Raw genomic sequence first — 23,525 nt, 5'->3', positions numbered from 1 at the left:
TGCCACAGTGCATCACAGGTGCGGGGCATTACCCCGCCGCCGTATTGTTATCCCGGTAGCTGAGCTCAGCTATGAGATCAGCCGTAAGGCACTTCAACTCTTGCTTTCACTCCTTGTTCAAACAGCGTAGCACAACTTGCTCAGAGATACCGAGCAAATAACTTCTCCTGATTATAAGCTGTCATCTATCAAGTAGGCATCATAACAATGGCAATCTACTCTTCTCATATATGGAGCTACAATCCATAACTGCTCCTAATAAGACAATACTTTGGCAGGATCAAACCCCTCCTTCGCAACTCTCCCAGATCCAATATACCCCCTCTGGTTGCTCACAATCCTGACACCCTTCACAACCGTATCTGTCGAAAAGTGAGTATGCCCAAACACCCAACAGATCATCGGAACAGAATTCCCTACTTCCTCCAACACATCCGTTGCGAAAGCCGAAGACCAAGGGCTCCCCTCAAACCTAGGCTCCGACGTCCCCTCCAGCGAAGGAGCATGGTGAGTCGCAACAACAACCTCTCTCCCACGCGCCACCGCTTCCCTCGCCTCTCTCTTCAACCAACCTAAGTCCGCCTTGTAAGCCGCGCAATGTGCCTCAAGACTCCATCCCTCAATGTGCTGGAAATCCTTGACCCTTCCCACGACCGCGGCTCCCGCCTTCTCAGGGACCATCGTCCATAGGGTGCATCCCAGGATGCTCACGTTGGAACCGGGGATATCAAACCCGCGGCGGTGGAGCACATGCAACCTCCCTCTCAACGACGGCTCTGCTTCAAGCCTTGCCGCCTCTGCGAGTGTCCCGCCGTACGTGAGGCCATGAAACTCGTGATTGCCAAGAACTAGGAAAACACCCTCGTATCGATCCGTCTGACACCGGATGAACCCGAGATAGCTGTCGTATTCAGATAGGCTACCGACATCGCCGGAAAGTAAAAGAAAGGGTGCCGTGACGGGAAAGTCAAAGGTCGAGTAGTCTTTGCTGGCCTCGAGATGCAGATCCGAGAGGAATTGTACAAGGCCCGACGATCCCCCATTCATGGCCATGGGCCCAGAGGCTTGTTTTTCTGGGCGAGACAGGATAAATGAGGGAGATCTTGCAGTACTGGTGTTGATCTGTCTTACTGCTCAGCCACATCCAAACTGTTGATGTGGAGGCCAGATAGGGCATCCTATCACAAACTTCTCAGAACACGATTGCAGGTGTACTACTGTGTATTATCTAATCAGATCGTCTCCATTGTCAAGCTAACATTGAATCCACGTTGACGTTGTTTGCTGCAGCCTATAGACCATCTCAAACAACAAGAACGTCAAAGGCAATCACAGTCACATGCCAGGAGCGTCAGTCACCCCTTATGAGACAAGGTCAGATGCAGTGAAAAGTTAAATCATGAATGGTCAAAATGGTGTGAATCCTCAGTTGTTTTCTTTCACCCCAACGTGCGTCGTCTGAGTCGTAAAAATTGCTAGGGTCATATAGTACAGGTGTTTCCGCGCACACGTTTCGTTATGAGTACACTACTGCGTGAGAGGTCTCAAGCCTCCCTATCGAAAAGGCATCCAACTCGCTCTTATCTAAACCAGATGCCAGACTAAACTCCATACAAAGGGCCTCAACGGCCTCCCTCCGACCTCCTACTGATACGACCGTGGTCGGGGGTATTATTACTGCATGGTCTTCAAGAAACCATCCAGATCGAAACTCTCCTCATACTGGCGATTATCCCATAGGTCGCCCAAATCATCAAGCCAAGCCTTCTTGCCGGGTTGCTTGCCCGTGACGACGTCTCCCGTTTCGATATCCACCATGTCTTCCTCTCTACCCTCCATCGAGTTTTGCGGCTTGTCTGATATGAGACTGGGTCCTGTGTCCCCAAGATTGAAGAGATCAAGAATTTGATCTGTATCCATCGTAGCCAGGCCCGCGTTCTGCTGATTGACCACAGTGGAAGCGACATCGATCTTGAAGCGTTGCAAGCTTAGAATTTTCTCTTCCAAAGTACCTCTGGTCACCAGCCGGTATACGTTGACGACCTTCTTCTGACCGATACGATGAGCTCTGTCCATGGCCTGCATATCCTTTTGCGGGTTCCAGTCATGTTCAACGAAAATGACTGTGTCGGCACCCGTCAGATTGAGTCCCAAACCTCCGACACTGGTGGTCAGGAGCAAGACATCGTACGATGGGTCACTGTTGAATTTGTTGACAATATCCTGACGCTTGTTGGCTTCGACTCCACCATCTAGACGAAGGTGGGTGACGCCTGGCAGCATGGTCTTGAGCACCGTATTCTGGACCATGTCCAGCATCTCCTTCATTTGGCAGAAGATGAGGGCGCGATGAGGCTTGATTGGCTGATACAGGGGGTCATTCGACTCGGCTTCTTCCACACCAATGCCGCAATCGACAAGTAGGTCTCGCAAAGCGGTCAACTTGGGTGCATGAACCGGATCCTCGAGACTGGTGCCTTGCTTGTTAAGGATGCGCTGGGTCTCTTCGTACATGCCGTGTCCAGGCTTCATGACCATGGCTGGAGAGTTGCAGAGCTTTCGCATGTACTGCAGGGCCTGGAAGATGTGTGACTTGGCGTCCTTGTCCTCACGGCCGGCCTCTTCTTGCAGCTTCTTGCCTTGCTTTCTGGTGAAATCGTCAAACAGCTTCTTCTGAAGGTCGCTCAAGTCGCAGTAGTAATTCTGCAAAATCTTGGGCGGGAGGTCATCTAGAACCTCCTCCTTGAGGCGTCGCAGAAGGAATGGCAGGACTTGCTTGTGGAGAGCCTCGATAGCCAGAGCACCCGCTTCTTGCTCCTTGGAAGATGCCTTGCTGAAGCGACTTGCGGCGATGGGCTTGGCGAACCGATCCAAGAAGACCTTCTCAGCACCAAGGAAGCCAGGCATCAAGAAATCGAACAAGGACCAGAGCTCCAATACGTTGTTTTGGATAGGTGTTCCGGTCAGAATTAGTCGGTGGTTGCTGGCCAATTTCTTGACAGAAATCGTAATCTTGGCCTTCGGGTTCTTAATCAAGTGTCCCTCATCCAAGATGACGTAATTCCAGTTGTACTTTGCAAGAACATCGGCGTCGTTTCGGCAGACATCGTAGCTGGTAACGACGATATCAGTCTTGTCCAGGTTATCCTTCATGCTCTTTCTCTCGGCTGGCGGGCCAACGTAGGCAGTGACGCTCAAGAAGGGTGCGTAAGTCTTGATCTCCTGCTGCCAGTGACCGGACAATGTAGGAGGGCAGACGACCAGAGATGGGAGACGGCGAACATCGGGTGCGCCTGTCTTCGCGTACTCTTCGGCGCGCTGGTGATGGTCGCTGGCAACCATGCAGATGGTTTGCAAGGTCTTTCCAAGACCCATGTCGTCGCAAAGAATGCCGTGCAAATGGTACTTGTTGAGGAAGTGAAGCCAATTGACACCATCTTGCTGGTATGAACGAAGTTCTGCCTTGATAGCGACGGGAATCGGGAATGATTCCACTTTCTTGGGGTCCAGCAGTTGGGAAATGAATGTTCGTTCGCGGTCTCTGCCCTTGAGCAGCTCTTCAGACAGTCCAGGAGGGTCTGGGATGCCTGCCTCCAGGGGCACGAGTTTGACGAGGGTTGCAAAAGACGTTGTCGCAATCAGACGAATTTCGTTATCTGAGTCGCTCATGCGGCCCAGAACGGGAACAATGAGGAAGATAACGTAAGGAAGGATAGCATCGCCCATCACGGCAATCAAGTGGTAAATGGCTTCGATCGCACCTTGACGGAAGTTGAGGTCGATAGGATTGCTGATGGATGGCAAGACGTTCTCCACAAGGGCTGTCATACCCTCGACTGTGATGACGCTACAGATAGTAGCCATACATTTCGCTGCCATGTAGCGGAAGACAGAAAGCTCAGAATGCAGGGCTTTAATGACTAAAGGAACCTTCTCCATGATAAATGGATGCATGGCCTTGTCAAGAGTGGGCATGAGCGTTCGAATCAGGGACAAAGCATCGACGATCTCTTGGCCAAAGGTATTCTCGGGGTCCTTGGCCTCAGCCGGCAATGCGCCAGAGAATGCCTTGACAAGAGGATCCTCCATGAACACCCTAATGGTAGGCACGGCCGTGAGCAGCTCGGCGCCGTAGGTCTTGGAGAGGATTTCCAGCGCCTCTTTGGCGCCACGACGGGTGATGCGAGCAGCCTTGACTTCTTTTGCCCACTTGGCAGCGTCTGCATGATCGACTCGATCTTCTTCTTTCTGCATTGAAAGCACGCAATCTGTCTTGCTTGCATGGACAGGGAACTCTGGAGTCTCGGCAACTTCCACGCAAGAGAATTTGATCAGGTTGGAAACAACCTTGTCGGCCGGTCCGCGACGACCCATCTCGTTGAACACTTGCACAAGTCTTGCAATGGTCGCTGATGACCGGCTCTGAAGCACTTGGTTGTCTTCTGTCTTGATGCTGTCCATGATGCCCTTGATCAGTGGGCTGGGCTTCTTGGGCAGGGCCTTGATCGCAACCAATGCGCATGCTGCGCCTGCTTTGATACGGACGTCTCGTGAGTCCTTGGCGGCCTTCGCGTCGGTAATCGCAGACACGGCAACTTCTCTGGCCTCGCTCAGCATCTGGCTGGCAACTAGACGTTGTCCTGGAGACATGGCCTTCTTAAGCTTGTCGAAATCCTCTCCGACAACCTTGTCTGCAACGGCAATGGAGAAGGCACCTGGACCTGCTTGCTCGTCACCCTGAACCAGGACAGCCAGTGTTGGGAGCCGACCACTAGACACTTTGCCGTGGTCGCGGAACATGTTGAGAAGCTGTTGACACTGAGATCGGACCCGGTGCATGAAGCTGACTAGGTCGCCGTAGTGAGCAGGGCGTTCAGTCTCAATAATCTTCTGAAGAGGCGCCGCGTATCTTTGTGCTCCTTCTGCAGGGCCGTTGGTAGCGTACTCGTCAATGATCATGCATGCTGAAAGCTGTGTGGACGAAGCCCGGTCTGAGATACCGGCGAGAAGTAGCTGGTCGTACTCGGCGAGGCTGGCAACCGGAATAAAGGACATAATCAGGCCCATGGCTTTGGCAGCTGATACTCTCGATCGAATCAGAGTATCCATGCCAACAAGGTCCACATCTCCCTGGATCATGTGCCCGTCGACGTCATGAGTATGAGAAGTGACTGGAACGTCATCCGTCTTAGCAGATTTGCGACGACGCTTGTTTGCTCTCTCGGGCCCGTCGGGGGATGAGGCCTTGCGGGCGGGTGTGACGGCGACAGGTGCATACGTGCCGCCTGATGGCTTTTGGAATAGATGGGCGGGCATGGGCAAGGGATGCCGGGACACACCAATGGGATGCAGCGTGAGTCTCATCAGAGGCTCGACGTGAGCGGCGAACTCGTCGGCAAGAATCTCGGGCGTCTGTGCAAGTGAGCGAACCAAAGCTGTCCAAACGTCCAAAGACATTGCCAGTGTTTCTCTGTCCCTTTCAACCAAGACGTTCTGGAAGATGAGTCGTAAAATTCTTCCATTGAGCCAGCCTCGAGAGTTCCCAGCTCCCAAATTTGCGAATGTCATCAACGCCTTCAGTACAGCTAAGCGGACGGAAGTGATGGTGTGTCGAAGGAAGGGGTACAAGCGCGGCACCAGCAAGGTGAAGGAACGCTCCTCGTCTTGTGCGGCGGACGTCTCCATGGCCTGCAGGACTTCGGGATAGCTGCAGAGTGTCGCAAGTAAATCCATGATCTTACCAGTGCTAGCACTGAGATCGTCACCAAGGTCGGCCAAACTGCCCCACATGATGTTGATGAGGCTATCGATAGACCCAGGTCGTAATGTGACGAACTCCTTGGTCATGGGGAGCAGAGTCGCAGCGCTCACTGCTCTGACGTCGTCGTCATGCTCCTCCAGGCCCTTCATGACCAGCCGAACAACGCCATCGATCATCTCACTGTCCTCCAACAGCAGGTCCTTCCTAACCGCAACGACGTATCTCAGTCCAACCATTCCACCGTGGCAGACAGACCACTGAAGCATGTCGAGCTGGAGATCATCCTGCATGACCATTTGATAGAGAATCTTGTAGATGCCGTGAACAGATTCTGCCGGGATATGGCGAAGGACCGATCCGAGAGATTGACCGATAGTTTCGCGAATCGGCGCGACCGAGGTATCAGAACTGTAGTCGGTAAATCTATCCAGCATTAGGACGCAGCAGAGCCGGCAGGCCAGATCATCCAACCAAGCCTGGTTCAAGCGATCATTTTCAGCCCGTGACTTTGAACGAACCCTGCCAGCTCCACCTCCGTGGACACGAATCACCTCCCGAATACCCATCGCAGCTCCATGGCGAGTCTCCCAGGAAGGGTCAAAAAGATCGACCTTGAGGAAATCGCATAATCTGTCGTAGGGCCACTCAGCACCCTCCATGGTCTCATCAACCTCGATTTCAGACTTGATCGGTATTACTTGTCCCTTGAATTCGCTGACAACCTTTGATTCCTCATCGACGTCCGCCGGTCTGTCCAAGTTGAAGTAGTCGTTGACCTTCCCGTTCTTCTGCTTCGCGTCGGCATCTGCTGCTGGTGTTTCGTCGAAGCCTTCGGACCCTGCTGTGGTTGTCCTTCTCATGGTCAAATCTCCAAATCCCCCTTTCCCCTGGGCAGCCTTTTGCAACTCTCTCTTGCGCTTCCTCTTGAGGACGTTGAGTTGCCGAGAGCTCAAGCCAGCTTCCTCTGCCGGCTGGCTTTGACCGTGGGAGGTGGTACTCTCCTTGGTGCCGTTGTGGCCATTTGCTGACTCTTGTGGAGTAAGAGGGCTGGGTTCCTTTTCAACAAGGACGGGCATCTCGGCGTCCTCGAAAACCCTGCCCAACAGGCCAAGTCGTCCATTGAGAGTCTTCTTTTGGTGTGCCAGCCGTGCTGGGGGATCCAATGATGCCAGAGCATACTCAATATTGCCGCCTCTCAGAAGTTGGCGACCAAATTTGATGATGTGCTCTACATTGAGCGACCCCAATTTGAGGAGCTCGCTGGAAGAGAAAGAGGTAGCATCCTTTTCCTCCTCCTTTTTTACGTGACCATTCTCTTCCGGCTCATCCTTCTTGACTGGCGCAAAGTCCTCATCCTCGTTAGGGTCGTACAGGGGCGCATTCTCGGTGATTTTGCCTATAGCTTTGGCTGCTGTGGAGCGTGTCTCCCAGTCCTTGTGCCGAAGGTAAGGTACTACTCTGGAAAGAAGGTTGAAAAGTTCATCGGGATGCTGCTTCTGCCAGTCGGCAAGTTGGTTGACAGCGGTGTCACGAATCAGACGGGTGCTGCCCGTTTCCAGAATCCTACGCGAAGCAGTTAGTAAGCGGTTGACGACGCGACGATACAGTCTCTTGTTAGACTGAATATCAAGCTCGCTCAACACGGGCATCATCAGAACTGCATCCTCAGCTGAGCCGAACCCAGAAGAGGCAGACATCAAGATTTCTGTAGGGTTGCTACTGAAGAGCGATGTCATGTGGTTAGACTCACGTGACCAATCTGTCAAGTCTGTTGAAGCAAGGTTAGTGCTGGTTCAAAAACGATCGGATCTGCCTGATCGCAAGGGTTGCCAGGAAGGATTCATACCTCGACGCCATTTTGAATTAAGATGTATTTGATGAGAGTTTCATCATCAGACTGAACTTCTGTGAGACATGTTAACTATGAGTTCAAAACAAGCGATGATGTGAGTCCAGGAGCTGTTGGGTGAAGGAAAGATGACATGATAAATGCTTGAAGATAGATACATGGATGCTACCTTCCCGTGCCCAAACAGAGATGATGCAGTCTGGGGTAGAAACTGAATCATGGCAGTTGGTGGAGTAACATATTGGATGAGGTGCTCTCGATAGTGAGGTGAAGTGCAGGTAGATGCGATAGAGGACGCGCAGGACCGAAACGCCCAATGGCAAGTTAGGATTAGGAGAAATGGTGCAAGGTTTGGGGTGGATATGAGCATAACGGGGAAATGAAGGAAACGCGGACTGTACGAAGCCAGTACGTACCGAAATTGAGAAAGCGGGTAACGGCGATGGGGCCGGATGCAAATCGCGATCCCGTCCACTGCGGATCAAGCCGAGTCTTAATCAAAGGATGCGACTACCATGCATGCATCAGAAGTAGAACGGTGCAGGTTGAAATCGCCGCGTTGATTCGGAGCTTGTTGCAAGTTGCGGTAATGAAAGATGGAGTGCGAGAAAGCAGCGTGAACACGTAAAATCTCGATGCAAGGCGTGATGCGTAGGCGCGTCGTGGATCGTTGGGGTGTGGTGCCGAATGGTCGCAAAAGCTGCTGTTGCAAGAAATAAGCGTCGAGTCGTGAGAAGAAAGAAAAAGGCGCCTATTAAGAAGGTGAGGTGAGGCTCGAAACGATGGGAGAGATGACGCCTTAAAGTGGGAAGGAAGAGGCGCGCATATGTAGATATGAGCAACACCACCTCAATAATAAGGTAAGATTGGATTGGGGAAAGGCAAACGCAGTGCCAGCCAGGTGCGAGGCGGGAATGCAGTGCAGTGCGTGGAAGGCGCGCGTGGTTGTGGATGTGGATGGGGGATGGGGATGGTGCCTGCCTGAGGTACCAGATCCAGATCCAACCTAATGGGGCAGGCGGGAAGGTACGGATAGGATACACTTACTGAGGTGCTGGGAGGAGCTGCGATGAGGCTTTTGGGTGAGGTTTTTGGTGGTTTGGGTGCCTTGGGGTGCTGTTGATGCCTATGGTGCTGACCAACCTGTGAGCAATGGACCAATGAGATGCGAGGGTTAATGGGGTCGCGTCAAAAGGGCAGCACCTCGACGTCGCTCTGGAAGGGAAATTTTGGGGTGGAGGGGCCCGGACAGTCTTAAAGGTATGCCTGCAGTACTTTTATAATTACCCGTGGGCCCGTGAGAGAAAAAAAATGGAAGGAAAGCCAGCCGTTCCTTCACGCAGCGACGGCGTCTCGCTTAATCTCCTTAGCGTCATCTAGTCACCTAGTGTCCCTGGTCCACCGCGCCCACCTCCACTCCCCAGCAAACAATAAACCCTGTCTGCCACTCTGCATCCTGTCGTCGTCGTCGTCTTCTCCGGCCGCCTTTTTCCATCGCATCGTCCCTTTTCGTCCACCTCTCCCTTTCGATATCTCGTCTCTGTTATCACCCTGGCCAGTAGTGTTAGCCTCACGAATCATCATCATCTCACCTTGCGACCATGCCCATTCCATCATGACCCCCCGATAATTTCACCAGACTGAAAAGTCGGACAGCCGTGTCATCGATGCACTACGGCTTTTGCAATCCAATATATGCATTTCAACGCCACGAGCCCAGCGACGCCATTTCTCTCAGGCGCACCTCTAAATGGGGCAGATGGGGGAGGAAAAAAACTTTACTCAACCTCGTCATGGAAGACTCACCAACCCTGAAGAGTGCAACCGCAAGGAGACAGGAACAGTCTCGCTGACCACACCATACCATGCACACATACATACATATGGCGTCGCGAACCCTCAGAACTCTTCCAACTTTTGAGTTTTCTCTCCGTCTCTGACAGACTGGCATTCATCCCCACACGCAAAGTTCCGCTCGGCACTTTTCAGAATGGCGTCTCATCATCTGCGGTGGCATCATCAAATGATAGTGAAAGCCAGTGAAAGCCAGTGAACACCTAGGCACACATGCTTCAGGGTTCGCATGCGGCATTCGATGTTCTCTCCCTTGCGTGAGAAGGCCGGCGGGCCTGCCTTGTGATGTCTTGTTTCTTCCAAGGCTTGTAAGAATTGACGGCAGATCTCTAGCGGTTTCTCTTGGATACCTGCCACCACCGTTGCCCCTTGCCACCGACTGACTGGGCGTGGCTTTTTCCCAAACCGAAACACCAAATTGCCATGTTGCCGTGGTATGGGCCTGCTCTTCAGCAACACACCAAACTCTGGTCATCCATCGCATCTGATTAAACCGACTAGACAGATCGGTCTAAGGCTTCCAAGCTGGCCCTGCGATGAGCAGGCCGGGCTGCCCCTTGGAGCCTAGGCCGGACCTGCGCTACACACAGACAAGACGACCTCTTGTTCCTCTCACCCTATTCGCAGCACTGGGCACCAAGCAACCTTTCACGACCTTGCGCCGCCAGGAAATCCGACGACTAGGCTTGTTGCGGTAACGAATCACTGGATGACTGTCTACGCAGTGCTTTGGATGGATCAATGGGCTAAGGGATGAGATGGACCATAGATAGATGGCGATGGTGACAGGCGGATTGCGAATGCAGCAGACCAACGCCAGCGCGAGGATCATCACAGGCATGCTTGGTGCAGCTGCGGCCAGTTTAGGCCGATGCCTCGAATGGGAAACAAGCTGCTTCGGCTGCCACAAGACGTGGGGTAAGCTTGGGAATCTCGGCGTCGCCCTCCCAGGGTCCCGAGAATCTGGCATTCCAACGGCACGCTGCTCTGATTCGTCTTGGCCACCAGTCTGTCCTTTTGATCTTTGAAGGGCTGGCTGAGCTGACTTTGGTCGCAGCCACTTACACAGCACATGCTCTGCTATCGAAAACAAAGCGTTACGGACTTTTGGATTGTGATGGCCTCATGTCATCTCAGTAGTGCTCCGCTCGTCCCGTCCGTCCCCGGCCGTTCCAGGGCGAGCTGCTGGAGTGTTTGTCTTACCCGCCTCGGTCTTTTCGACCACCCTGGCTCTTGGCTTTGCTGCCATTTCCTGGTTTTTTCTTACCCCTGACGACTGCCTGAGCAAGCCAAAACGCAGCCATCGATGGATGCGATCCTAATCATCGTCTTCTTGGCTTTCCATCTGTTGGCCTGCAAACTCGTTCTCTCTTCTCTTCTTCTCTAAATTTCGGACTGCACACCAGCGAATCGCCTTGGTTCCTGCTCTCCCACCGACACCTTAATATCCAGCAACGTGGCTGTCCTGTCAAAAGCTGGAGGGAGTACGTGTACTCTGTGTCGTCCGTATGGTCAGTGCGCATAGCTTCCTGGTGACTTGACTGGGGTACATATTGGATGGACCCAGCTCTATCCATGTTGAAGCTCAAACTACTTGCTGATCGCCCGGTGTCATGAATGCTGCTCAAGCCTCACGCAGACCAATAATCGAGTCTCCCGGTCGCTGCACACTAGGAAAAGTTTTGCACCGGCCTCCTTTAAACACAGAGCCACAGAGTCACAGACAGCTTTGCATACGCTCAGGCACACAGGCGCAGGCCCTGCGAATAGTTGAAGGTCTGCGCGGAAGAGTCGGAACGTTCGAGGGATGTGAAAGAAGAAAGACCCAAGGAAAAAACGGGCTGACGTCTTATGCCTCCACATCTAATGCTTGACAGGCGCTGTCTCGAAGGGAATGTGCCTGTCCAGGCTAGTGTGTCCGTTTATGACGAATTTTTGGTATTGCCGGAGATTCGCATGTAATTCTTCTGCGATCACGGATACAGATGCTTTGTTGCGGAAGAAGTCTCCGAGCGCAAATGGCGAGACCGAGTCGGACTGCTAGCTTTCAAAGTATATCAAGTAATGGATGGATCTTGCAGAGATCCAACCACATATCGGCGAGTTTCACTGTCCCTGAGTAGATAGTCTAAGGTTGGGCTCAACGGCCGCTGCTGTATCGGAAGTTCAGCTAAGTCCTACAATAAGCTTATAGAAACAACAGGCGGATGGCATTCCTCGAGTCATGGGCATCGGAACAATGAAGCTTTTTTTTGTGCTGTTCATCCCGCGAAGACAACATACAAACATGGAATTTTCACTACAGACTGGAAGAGAGCCCGCAGCCAAGATTGCAAACCTAAAGTAGTCGCTTCTGGGTTAAGTGAGAAGTTTGTCAGAGAGATTGATCCATACTCTGCATACCAAAGAGTCTCATCTTTGCATAAAATGTTGACTGGGTTGATGAGAATGAGAATGGGTGGAAGGTTTAAGTGGAAGTCGCGTACAGTGTAAAATGAGTGCCAAAGTCGTCGCACACTGCAACTTGAACTGTGCGATTCTGCCCCCTCGACCATTTCGTCCTCAGGCACGCACCGCCTACCAGATGAGCGACGGCACCCCAGGTTTGACGCGCCCTGACCTGCCACGCTTGAGGACCTCGCGATTCCTGGACGCGTCGTCTATCCCCACCACCAACAATCGACTGTCACAACTTCTCAATATACCGATGAAAATACTGCGCGACTCGCAGCGAACTCCATCAGCGACTTCACCCGCGCAAAACAGCCGCCCTTGAGGCCGCGACTCTCACCCTCACTATGTACATCAAACAGTGCATCATCCAAGGCTTCAAGAGGTGTGTGCCCCCTTGCGACAAGACAGCAGAGAGTGACACCCCACTGACTTGACGATAGCTACAAGGAACAGACCGTCATCGAACCCTTCTCCCCCGGTACGAATGTCATTGTCGGTCGCAATGGATCCGGCAAGAGTAACTTCTTCGCGGCGATGCGCTTCGTCCTGAGTGACGCCTACACGCAGATGACCCGCGAAGAGCGCCAGGCTCTATTGCACGAAGGATCAGGATCGGCTGTCATGTCCGCCTATGTCGAGATCATCTTCGACAACAGCGACGAGCGCTTCCCTACAGGAGGAAAGGAGGTCATTCTGCGTCGCACTATCGGAACGAAAAAGGACGAATACTCGGTCGATCGCAAGGTCGTCACCAAGAACGATGTTGTCAACCTGCTCGAGGCTGCCGGCTTCTCCAGGTCAAATCCCTACTACATTGTGCCTCAGGGTCGTGTTACGGCTCTGACAAACATGAAGGAGTCTGACCGACTCACCCTTTTGAAGGAGGTCGCCGGTACCCAGGTCTACGAAGCGCGCCGAACCGAGTCGCTCAAGATCATGAACGAAACAAACAACAAGAGAGAAAAGATTGACGAACTTCTCGGTTACATCAAGGAGCGTCTCGCTGAACTGGAGGAGGAAAAGGAGGAGCTCCGTGGTTTCCAGGATAAGGATCGTGAACGCAGATGCCTCGAGTACGCCTTGTACTATCAAGAGCAGCAGCAAATCCAGGAACAGCTTGAGCGCATCGAAAACATTCGACAGAACGGCTTGGACAACACCGACTCGATACGAACTGAACTCAAGGATGCCGAAAAGACGTTGACCAAGTTGGAGGCCGAGATCCACAAGCTGACCAAGGAGATGGACCTGCTCAAGGTTGAGCGCCGGCAGCTCGAAGAGGACCGCCGCGAAACAGCAAAATCAAAGGCGAAGGCCGAGCTCAAGGTCAAGACCTTGTCAGATGGTCAGTCAGCGGCTGTTCAAGCCCAGCAACAACACGAGGCCGATCTCGCGGCGACCATTGAAGAGCTCCAGACAAAGAAGCAGGAGCTGAACAACGTCGTCCCGGAGTACACCAGACGAAGGAGTCAAGAGATCGAGAAGAAGCAGCAGCTGGACACGGCCGAAGCTACACGCAACCGTCTTTTCACCAAACAAAGTCGCGGCTCCCAGTTTAAGAACAAGGCTGAGCGCGATAAGTACTTGAGGGCAGAAATCGAGGATTTGCATTCAAGGCTCACGAGCCACAAGGCGAACAAGATGGACGCTGATGAGGACGTCACCGGAACGGAGAACTCCATTAAGCAGCTCGAGATTGATGTCGCCAGCTTGAGAGAGCAGCTGCAAAGCTCGAGCGGGATTCGACACGAGCTTTTCGAGGAAGCCAGCAGGGCCAGGGAGACTTTGGACAAACTCGACGACGAGAAGAAGTTGCTCTGCCGTGAGGAAGAAAAGCTCGACACCATCTTGCGAGATGCGCGCCAGGAGAGAGACAGGGCCGAGCGTGAGCTTAGCTCTATGATGGATGGCGACACTGCCCGTGGTCTTGCCACGATTAGGCGCCTGAAGCATGAGCAAGACATTCCCGGCGCCTACGGTACTATGGCGGAGCTCCTCGAGGTCAGCGACACATACCGCCTTCCCGTCGAGCAAATCGCTGGTAACAGCATGTTCCACTACATTGTCGACAACGATCAAACAGCCACTTTCCTCACCAACCACCTCCGGTCTAATTACGGAGGTAGATTGACCTTTATGCCGCTGAACCGCCTCCATCCGAGAAACATCAACATGCCGAGATCTCAGGATGGAATCGTACCGCTTCTGAGCAAGATTCGCTACGATCCCATGTACGAGAAGGCTTTCCAGCAAGTTTTCGGCAAAGTCGTCGTGTGCCCCAACCTGAGCATAGGAGGCCAGTACGCAAGGAGTCACGGTGTTGATGCCATTACACTGGATGGTGATACCACAAACAAGAGGGGTGCGATGACTGGTGGCTACATCGACCCCAGGCGATCTAGGCTTGAAGGCGTTCAGGCTGTCAACAAGTGGAGAGACGAGTATGAGCGGCTCCTGCAGCAGTCTGATCGGATTAGAAGCCAGATCGAACAGAAGGAGCAGGAAATCACTCGTGCCATGGGTGAAGTTCAGAAGGCTGAGCAGAAACTTCGTCAGTTGGAAAGCGGCTTTGAACCTCTGAGGCACGAACTTGCCAACAAGAACGGACAGCTCGAGCACGAGAAGCGACGTCTCAACGACGCTATGAGGCACCGCGATGCCGTTGAGCGAGACATGAAGATCTTTACCGAAAGTCTTGCTGCAAACGAGTCTGAACTCGCGTCAGACTTCAAAAAGTCGCTCAGTAATGCCGAGGAGAGACAGCTTGTCGAGCTAGACGCGCAAGTGCAACGCCTGCAAAAGGAGTGGAATGATGCCAGCAAGAAGCGGAGAGAAGCGGAAAGCCGGAAACAGATCCTCGAGACAGACATCAATCAGAACCTTCAGCTGCGTCTGGATCAACTCAACAGTCAGGCCTTCGAGAACAACACTTCTTCGGGAGAATCTGGCAGCCTTAAGGAGGCGCAGAGAGAACTCAAGAAGCTCCAACGAGAGACCGCCGCCATCGAAGCCAAGATGCAGGAGATAGAGGAGAAGCTCGAGGAGCAGGGCGGCAAGCTCGACCGCCGCGAGGCCAAGAAGGCAGAGCAAGAAGAGATCCGCAGCACCGTTGCCGCAAGAGAAGCCAAGCAACGCAGCTCGATCGAGAAGAGCATGTCCAAGAAGGCCGTTTACACGGCGCAGGCTGCGGATGCTGCCAAGGCGATCAGAGACCTTGGAGTCTTGCCCGAGGAGGCCTTTGACAAGTACGAGAGGATGGATCCCAGGCAAATCGACTCACGGTTGAAGAAGGTCCGCAATGCCCTCAAGAAGTTCCAGCACGTCAACAAGAAGGCGTTTGAGCAGTACAACAGTTTCACCCAGCAACAGGACCAGCTCCTGAAGCGCAGGAAAGAACTGGATGCTTCGCAGGAGTCCATTGAGGAGCTTGTTGCCCATCTCGACCAGCGCAAGGACGAGGCCATTGAGCGTACCTTCAAGCAAGTGTCCAAGGAATTCGCCACCATCTTTGAGAAGCTCGTCCCGGCTGGACACGGGCGCCTGGTTATCCAACGCCGGACAGATCGCCGGGTCGACCCTGAGGAGTCCGACGAGGAGCAGAACCGCAGCGTTGAGAACTACACTGGTGTCGGTATCAGTGTATCGTTCAACTCAAAGACTTTGGACGAGCAGCAGAGGATCCAGCAACTCAGTGGTGGTCAAAAGAGTAAGCCAGGCTCTCTCCCTAATGTGATCGTACCAGTCTTGCTAACAACTCGCCCAGGTTTGTGTGCACTGTGTCTCATTTTTGCCCTTCAGCAAACGGAGAGCAGTCCCATGGTCATCTTCGACGAGGTTGACGCCAACCTTGACGCCCAGTACCGTACCGCCGTTGCCAGCCTTTTGGAGTCAATCTCCCAAGAGGCCGGAACGCAGTTCATCTGCACCACCTTCCGACCCGAGATTGTCCACGTCGCCGACAAGTGCTACGGTGTGACTTTCCACAGCAAGACGAGTTCCATTGACTGTGTACCTACCGAAGAGGCGCTGAGCTTCGTCGAGGGTGTCGCGGCAGGGAAGTAAAGTGAAGAGAGGGTGATTGGTGTGTACGTGTTCTGTGGGAACCATGTTCATGATTTTCGGTCTGGGGGGTGGCTTGAGGATTGGGACTCCCCTCGTCATCGTCCGTTGACGAGAGGGGAGAGTCTCTTGGCAATGGCGTTGCGGCGACTTGTGGCGGTTGACTGTTTGATATCACGGGGGGCTTTGCCTTGTCTGTAAGTGAGTTCTGGTAGAATATGAGCTTAGGGTTTCTTATTTTGGCACCATTCATAGCTTCTATTACGAAACCATCAATCACAATTGTTCATTCCCGTCATAGAGAGAGAGACTTACTTGCCTGTTGCATTGCCAAGTGTGGCATTGCTCTCTTGTGATGTGTAATCCACCTCTTGCCACGACGACGAAGACCTCCTTCATCTTCATGAATGATCAACATCATCAACATCATCATCAAACTCTTGGCCTTTCCTCGTCCCTCATTACGCGGCCCGGCGAACAACTCATCACCCCCCATATCTTCATCGCTAACGAATAAGCAGAACAGGTTCACCATATCACACACTCGGCTGGTACGTCGCCAACAAGCCTATGCGGCTTAGGGGTAGATCTCCCGGAACCTTGCTTGCTACATTACGACTCTGCGTCTCTGCTTAAAGACCGCAGGGCTGTTGAATCCCGCCTCATTGGTTAACCGTTCCCACGTCACCATCTGTGGCTGGAGCACTTCGGGAAGAAAAGGAAGTTTTCTATCGGAGGAGGAGGGGGAGGGGGAGGGGAAGGAGGGGCAAAGCATCCGAGACGATTGGCTTTCCTCTTTTTTTTTCCCCTCGCCCTTTCGCCAAGAAAAGCAGGCCACCGCCCTTTCTTCTAGACTACGGCCTACTCCGGGGGATCTACGGTCCTGCATATGAACCATACCTTGAGGCATTTAGCCGAGGGGAAGGAGGAGGAGGAGGTTGGTTGGTTGGTGACTTGTTACTAGTGCAGTGGTTTTTTTTTGCTTGGCTCTCGTGAGTTTCTACTCAGCCTTGCCAGGGACGACTCTATCCGTACGGACCGTACCCGCCGGCCGCCGTGCCGCCATTGCCAAATTCGGAACTCTGGAGATGTGCTATTCCTGGACAGAGAATGCCTGCGGGATGGTATCTGATCTGCGTGTGTGAAAAGGAGGTGTGTCACTCAATGGATGATCTCCAACTGGGATATTTTCTGCATAGTTGTATGTGACATGTTACCCGTGTTCACCCCATGTTACGATCCTCCTTCACTTCGGCACTTGCAAGTTTTGGAACTTGGTTCTCCCCCATCGTCGTTTCTGAAAAAACGCCCCCCAGTTACGCGGGGGGTTGGGGTTTGGGTGGGAGGATGGAACTTTGGGGGGTCGGTTTGACATTTGGCATGGCGGGGAGTTTTGATAGGTGCCCGACGGTGACATTTCCTGGGGGAGACCGGCAACGGCGAGGCAGACAAAACAAAGCCACCCGGAGGAAAGATCCGAGCTCTTCACGAAGGGGGACCAAGAATCCGGGGATCATCAATATTCCCCAATCAGAGCAGAAGGGGAACTCAGGGCTGGGTTGAGAATAGAATAGATATCTAGCCGTACGGGTACGGGTAGGGGAGATGGGAATTTGACCATTGTTTTACAGGCCAAGAAATGGCATGTTGCTTGAAACTTCTTGGCTGTCGAGTGTAACTACCACGACAGGACAGAAGACAAACACGGAGGAAAGGTGGCCATCAATGCTTCAACAGAATTCTTGGCGAAGGGGTCTTTGGGGGGGATCTCGACAAGAAATCTGGTACCCGGCTTGGGATTGGAGAACCAAGACTTCATCAATGCCCGTGAGAGGGTGACAGGAAGAGAGGACGACATGCGGGAAAAGAAACGCCAATGCCGATCTGGCACCCAGCCTCAACCGGGCCAAGACCGATATTCGTGAGCATCGAAAAAAGCTTCAATGCCGGCAAATCGTCTTGGGACTTCTTGGGGTGACGGATCAGGGTGGGAGAAAAGGCTTGAGAACCTCTTGGAAACTCTTGGGTGCTCTTGGCGGGTTTGTAAAGGTCCGCTAGGTGTTTTGGATGGGGAGGAATCTGTTGGTCGAGAGCAACTTTTTTTTTTGCTTGTGTGTTTTTTTAGAAAAAAGATGCGATGAGACGAAAAAATGGGAAAGAGAGTTCAGACGTCTCTCCCCCCCCCCCCCTTCCCGCCCGACGGGATTGATGGGCGATCACTCTTCCCTCTACGGAGGGATTCTCCGTACGGGACAGGCAAACCCCAAGCGTCGAGCGTGCCAAGCATGCAGAAGTGAGTTTAGGCATGAATTCTACAAGCGCCACAGGCCACAGGCTTACAGATTCTTCTCTCTCGAGGAACGTGTGTCGTCTCTACGTCGTTTGAGGTGGTTGCAGAAAGATCGTTAGAAGGTCCCCCCTTTCCACCCCGTACGAGCATCACATTTCTGCAGTGCAGTTTGTCTGCGTGTGTCTTACCTTAGTCAATCACGTTGTTGATCTGGTGCCGCAGCGGTATTACTATGTATAACTTCTGTGCTCATCCAGCCATGAACCAAAACTGGTCAAACGGACCCTGCAGGACTTTTGTGTACGGCTGTATGGCCCAAGAGGCACGAGCCATGTTTCCAAAACGGCGAAAGTTGATACGTGCCGCAAGTTATTACGGCACTTGGATGACCAAATCTGCGACTTGGCAAAGTCTTGCGCTGAATCAGTTGCAGTCTTGCCAAGACAATTTCGAGGGACGTTCTGACGAGTGACTTCCAACGGAAACAAGAAATCGAGGCTGGCCTGCAGGAGCATGGGGATTACATCGAACATCGCATAACCCCAAAAAAATCACCGAGTTACACCGATTGAACCATCAACCACCCCCATGGGGACGGTCAATTGACCGGTGGCTTTCTTGGTTCACAACCTGGAAAGCGACTCCATTCTTGGGGCCTGCCCTTGGGGTATCCTCTTTGCTGTTTGGAGAAAATACAGGGCATGGTTTTCTCTTTGGTAACAGGCATGACAGGTAAGTGGTCGGCCATTGGGGGCCGTGTTTAGAATGGAATACGGCCGATCACTACCGGCCTCGCCCACTACCAAGCTCATGGGAGCCCACTAAAGGGTTGGCCTTGGTTGGTCGAATTGAAGGATCTTTGAGAGAACCAAGAACCTGCTGGAAGCCTGGTGTGCCTGGAAACCCGGGTCGGAGATGGCCTTGTTGTCGTCGGTGCGCCAAACAAATGGGACCGGAGTTGAGAAATACTGGGGAAGGACGATGGGGAAGCAGAAGAGATGGAGGAGAAACTGGAGCCTCGCGAACGGTAGCGTGCCCTCGTGAGTCGTGAAAGCCTCGTCCATGGTGCGCGCCTGCGCGGAGATGTGCGTGTGGGCAAATCACAATCTCTCCGAAATAATGAGGCGGTCAAGATCCGCGGACTCTACTTGTTTAGCAGCGGGTATTTCTGCGCTGCGGCATGGCCAGCCCGGCGCTCAATTCGCGCCGACCGCCGTCCGGGTATAGCACGAACGTCGTCATTCGCGCAAACCACATCGATTCGACCACGCCGGTGCGGTCCCGAGGTACGGAGATGGGGACGATGGGGTAGGCGGGTTTGCCCTTATTTTCTTTGTATTAATCTTTTTTGTTCATAAGAGACAAGGAGATATACCCCCCGATTCAAGGCCTTTCATTGGTCAGGACAGCCTGGGAAAGCATGGAATGCCAGGAATGGATACCGAGGACACGAAGAGAGTGAGAGTGAAATATCCATCGGCGCGATTAGCCCCGTATGCACAGGGAACCACTAGCCTCTAGTATCAATAAGGAACCGAGGAGGATTTGAGGAATGGAATGGAGTTCCCATTGTTGCATTAAGACGATTCGGCCCATGCCCAATTTTAGGGAAGGGGCCTTTCCCTCGCCGAGACGACGACGACGACGACGACGACGACGGCTACGACAACGACGGCACGTCACAGAGGGACCCCTGGACTCTCCTCCATCAGATTCAGACTTGGACTGGGTAATTGACGGGAACCTGTTTGACAACGCGCCGTTTCTGGGAAACCCCACGTCACGAATCAGCGAAGCACAAAGAGATTTATGGCAAAACGAACCGAAGAGCATAACATAAAAATAAAATTGGATCCTCGTTATGAGCAGAAAACAGGGTCTCTAGTGGCTGGGAGTGGAGTCGAAGGCTGATTCAAGCTGAGGACGACGACGAGGATCGGAGGACGAGGATAGTAAGCGCCTCCGCCGCCGTAGGACCGTAGGACGGCTGACGGCCAGACTGATGGAGCTCTGGGGGCTGTTTTTGTTCGAGGTCGTTCGCCTGGTTTCAGTCAAAGTGAAGATTGCTAGCTGGTCATTTTCGTTGACTTTTCTCTTCTTCTGATGATAAGATGGGACAATGCAACGCGACGGAACTCTCGCGGTTGCATCTGCCCTGTCCTCGACGGATACCACGTTGGAAATAGAAGTTTGAGCGATTTGGGACTTGGTCTGGCCTGGTATGGTTCGGCTCGAGACCTGACATCCCATCTGTTGGCGTTGGCGTTAATACTGGTGCGGCAGCTTGTTGCTGCATTATCTTGACAGGAAGAGTTTGTTTGGTTGGGAGAGACGAGTCCGCCACGCCGTCGGGCCTTTTCCGACTCCCAGACCGCCACCTTCACAGTGCTATGCACGCAGCACGCCTCACTGGTGAATCAAGGCCCTCTGAAGAGCTTTCAGTATGAGCCAAATAACTCACCGTGGTATCGTCCTAATACACCTAGGAGACTCCACAAGTCTACGGCGTATTCCCGGGTGTAGAGACGGCTCCGTTCTGTTTTGAACGAGGGGCCCGCGTTTCCAACGTGGAGGGTTACATTCACCTACCGCCGCAGTGTATCCGTAGTACCGTACCCGTCGTGCGCCAACCCGACCCGACCACACACGTCGATGAGGCGAACTGTGCGTTTTGCGGACGCTAGGAGACTTGTTGAACCCTTGACTGGTCGTGACATGCAGGAACTCTGGGGTTCGCTCATCGGCTGCAACTTTGCGCGCGTGTATGGAGTACCTTGGGTATGTACCTGACTATTTGTGTGCGCAACCCTGCCAGAAACGAGACGGTGGTATCGACCTTGGCGGGAGTCGTATCTCAGTCCGTATCTTTCGACGTCGTATTCTTAGGAGCCTTCAACTTTGAGAAGGGAACGTGGGGTGTGGGAGGATTGGGGCAACATTTGGCGATCTTGGACGACGGACGAACAAGCGCGACACATTTTTGACACGGCACTAAGGTACGCTCCCACGGCTCCCACGACGTTTACTCTCAGTCTCGAGTCTCGTCCGGGACTACAGGCCGGGGCCAGGCCAGGCACAGACGATTCCTGTATGCTTCCCGCGATTTGCGCTCCCAAAAGCCATGGGAAGGGTGCAGAGTGGCTGGGGGGGCTGGGAACGTGGTGGTGGATGGGTGACGGTAACACAAGACGCCATCGAAGAGATACAAGCCTCTAGTGGCCGATCTGCAGATATCGGCTGTACTAAGGGCGGGCATCGTGTAGACGGGCACATCCGTCGTTGAAGAGTGACAGTGGTGCGCCGCCAGCGTTGGCGTCTGGTGGCGTCGTCCTTGTGTGTAGTGTGTACAGATAGTATGCGGTGCGTGCGGTGAGCGGTGTGCGATAGGTGTGTGCCATGTGTGTTTATGTCGTGATATGCCGTTGGTGGTGTAGGGGTTTTGGTTGGACGAAACCGGGGGGAGGGATAGAGAGAGGAAATGCCAAGAGAAAGGAGGCTCAATCGGCTGTGCAACTCGACATTGACGACATTGTGATTGAGAGCTTGCGTTTCGGCCGTGGCTTTGCAGTCTGTGATGGTGTTGTGGTTGGATGTTGGTGGCAGGCTAGGAAGCGATGGAGTTTTCTCCGACACGCAGCCAAGTCCAGCCCTGCCCGCCTGCCACAGCTTACGCAGATCACCACAGGTGAGGCAGGCGCGGCAGGTGAGCAAGGTGAGGCAGGGAAGGAGAAAGGCAGGTGAATGAGGAAAAGGATTGACAGGAACCACGAAGTCACCCAAGCATCAAGGCAAGGCAGGTAGGTACTTGACGATGCTTGGCGCTTGCCGTTCAGAGTGCCGTTCATGTTCCCAACCTTAACGGCAGGATAACGACAGGAATCTCCGCTGTGGCCGCGGTGTCCCGTCGTCCAATTGCATATCAAAATATCTGCAGATGCAAGAGCGTCGTCGTTGACTTTTTCCGCCGCCACCACCGCCTCCGTCGCCTTCGCCGGACGTTGACTTTTTTTTTTCTCCTCTCCTTGTCCTTCCATGTTTAATCGTACCTGGGATATGGCGTTCTTTGTCTGACAATCTTCGTCGGCCGCGCGGGACCAGGGTCGAGGTACAGACGACTCGAACCAACAAAGCGGCAGACTGTGGTTCTGCACAAGAGACGGAAACTCAGGTACAGGGGACCCCCAATCAATGAATGAGGCCCCTTGTTGCACAAATCGTTTTGTTGTTGGTTCTTATCTTGCATCCCACAGCCTCGAGCATACTTGCGCACGCACAAGCCATCCGAAAACAGGGCAGGCAGGGCAGGGTGGCAGGGCACCTTGTTGAGAGTGCAAGGCTCACAACTAGTGTACGGATAACTCGACGGGAACGACCAGAGTCGGAAGAGCCACCCGACGCTTGATAGGCGCCATCGGTGGCTCGGGCCAATTGACTTGGTTTATGACGATGTAAGTGGCTACTTTACCGGTCACGGTCCAAGCTCACGACTCGGCAGAAGTAAGAGGTTTCTCACTTGAGGCTAGAGTCTAATTGCTAAGCCTCAATTGACGAAATGTTCAAATCAGACAAGTCAATGCCCTTGAGGTTGGGATTATTGGGAACTTGGGACCTGGGTAGGGGTTGGGGGGGAACCGAAAGAAAGCCCCAATGTATGTTTGTAGGCATAGAGCAGGACTCAAGGACGACGTTGCGTAGTTTGTGATATCTGACTTGCCATCATCAAATGTCGCGGGATGCTTGCCTGCCTGTCGCAGTGTTGTGCGGCTTGCCTGTCATTTGTGCCTGCATTTCGTAAACTCGGCCTGCTACTCCGATTTCCCCCAGCTTTTGATTTCATTAGAGTAATCTTGGCAAGTTGAGGCCTGGGTCAAATGGCCAAGTCACAAGTCGCGATTGGAAAGTGAGATGGTCATGTCTCAGCCCCACTATTCCCTTCCAGCCTTTTTTCCCCATAAAAAACTGCTGCAAAGCACCAAAAGGAAGGAGTGAACCGAGATGGGCGCTATGCTTCCTTTGGTAGGCAGACACGGCAGGAGAGCCCAGGGCCCAAATGTTCGCATCTCGGTAATGACGCGAGATGCAGGACCGGCCGGGTTTAAACGAAGAGAGAGCGAGACTCACCCCCAAGCTTTCCCGAACAATGAGCCTTTGATTTCCCTTCAGCCTGATTTCCTTGATTTATTGGAAAGTTGGGGGCCCGTAATCCGTTGCCAATGCCATTTCGGTCCCGTCTTCTCTTTCGTCAGAACCGAAGCCGC

General features: G+C 53.2%; 4 protein-coding genes across 4 annotated transcripts; 2 read left to right on the top strand and 2 right to left on the bottom strand.

Moving 5' to 3' along the window:
* Window positions 1–350: 350 nt before the first annotated feature.
* Window positions 351–7,618, bottom strand: CPAR01_13976 (SNF2 family domain-containing protein; the record flags this gene model as incomplete). The annotated part of the gene is made up of 6 exons (XM_060498228.1): window positions 351–362; window positions 421–1,073; window positions 1,132–1,178; window positions 1,679–7,324; window positions 7,512–7,529; window positions 7,608–7,618. The coding sequence occupies 6 exons, from the start codon at window positions 7,616–7,618 to the stop codon at window positions 351–353; spliced, it is 6,387 nt and encodes a 2,128-aa protein (XP_060342962.1).
* A 4,644-nt stretch (window positions 7,619–12,262) lies between these two features.
* Window positions 12,263–15,980, top strand: CPAR01_13975 (RecF/RecN/SMC N terminal domain-containing protein; the record flags this gene model as incomplete). The annotated part of the gene is made up of 3 exons (XM_060498227.1): window positions 12,263–12,300; window positions 12,359–15,624; window positions 15,682–15,980. 3 exons carry the CDS (start codon window positions 12,263–12,265, stop codon window positions 15,978–15,980), a joined length of 3,603 nt encoding a protein of 1,200 aa, XP_060342961.1.
* Window positions 15,981–17,207: 1,227 nt separating this feature from the next.
* CPAR01_13974 (uncharacterized protein) lies at window positions 17,208–17,540 on the top strand (the record flags this gene model as incomplete). The annotated part of the gene is made up of 1 exon (XM_060498226.1): window positions 17,208–17,540. One exon carries the CDS (start codon window positions 17,208–17,210, stop codon window positions 17,538–17,540), a length of 333 nt encoding a protein of 110 aa, XP_060342960.1.
* A 4,224-nt stretch (window positions 17,541–21,764) lies between these two features.
* Window positions 21,765–22,112, bottom strand: CPAR01_13973 (uncharacterized protein; the record flags this gene model as incomplete). The annotated part of the gene is made up of 1 exon (XM_060498225.1): window positions 21,765–22,112. The coding sequence occupies one exon, from the start codon at window positions 22,110–22,112 to the stop codon at window positions 21,765–21,767; it is 348 nt and encodes a 115-aa protein (XP_060342959.1).
* Window positions 22,113–23,525: the final 1,413 nt, after the last annotated feature.

Source organism: Colletotrichum paranaense (genome assembly GCF_030867605.1).
Source record: "Colletotrichum paranaense strain IMI 384185 chromosome Unknown Scaffold_14.1, whole genome shotgun sequence".
Taxonomy (NCBI): domain Eukaryota; kingdom Fungi; phylum Ascomycota; class Sordariomycetes; order Glomerellales; family Glomerellaceae; genus Colletotrichum; species Colletotrichum paranaense.
Note: the sequence above shows the minus strand (reverse complement) of the source record. Positions and strands in the feature narration are given on the sequence as shown.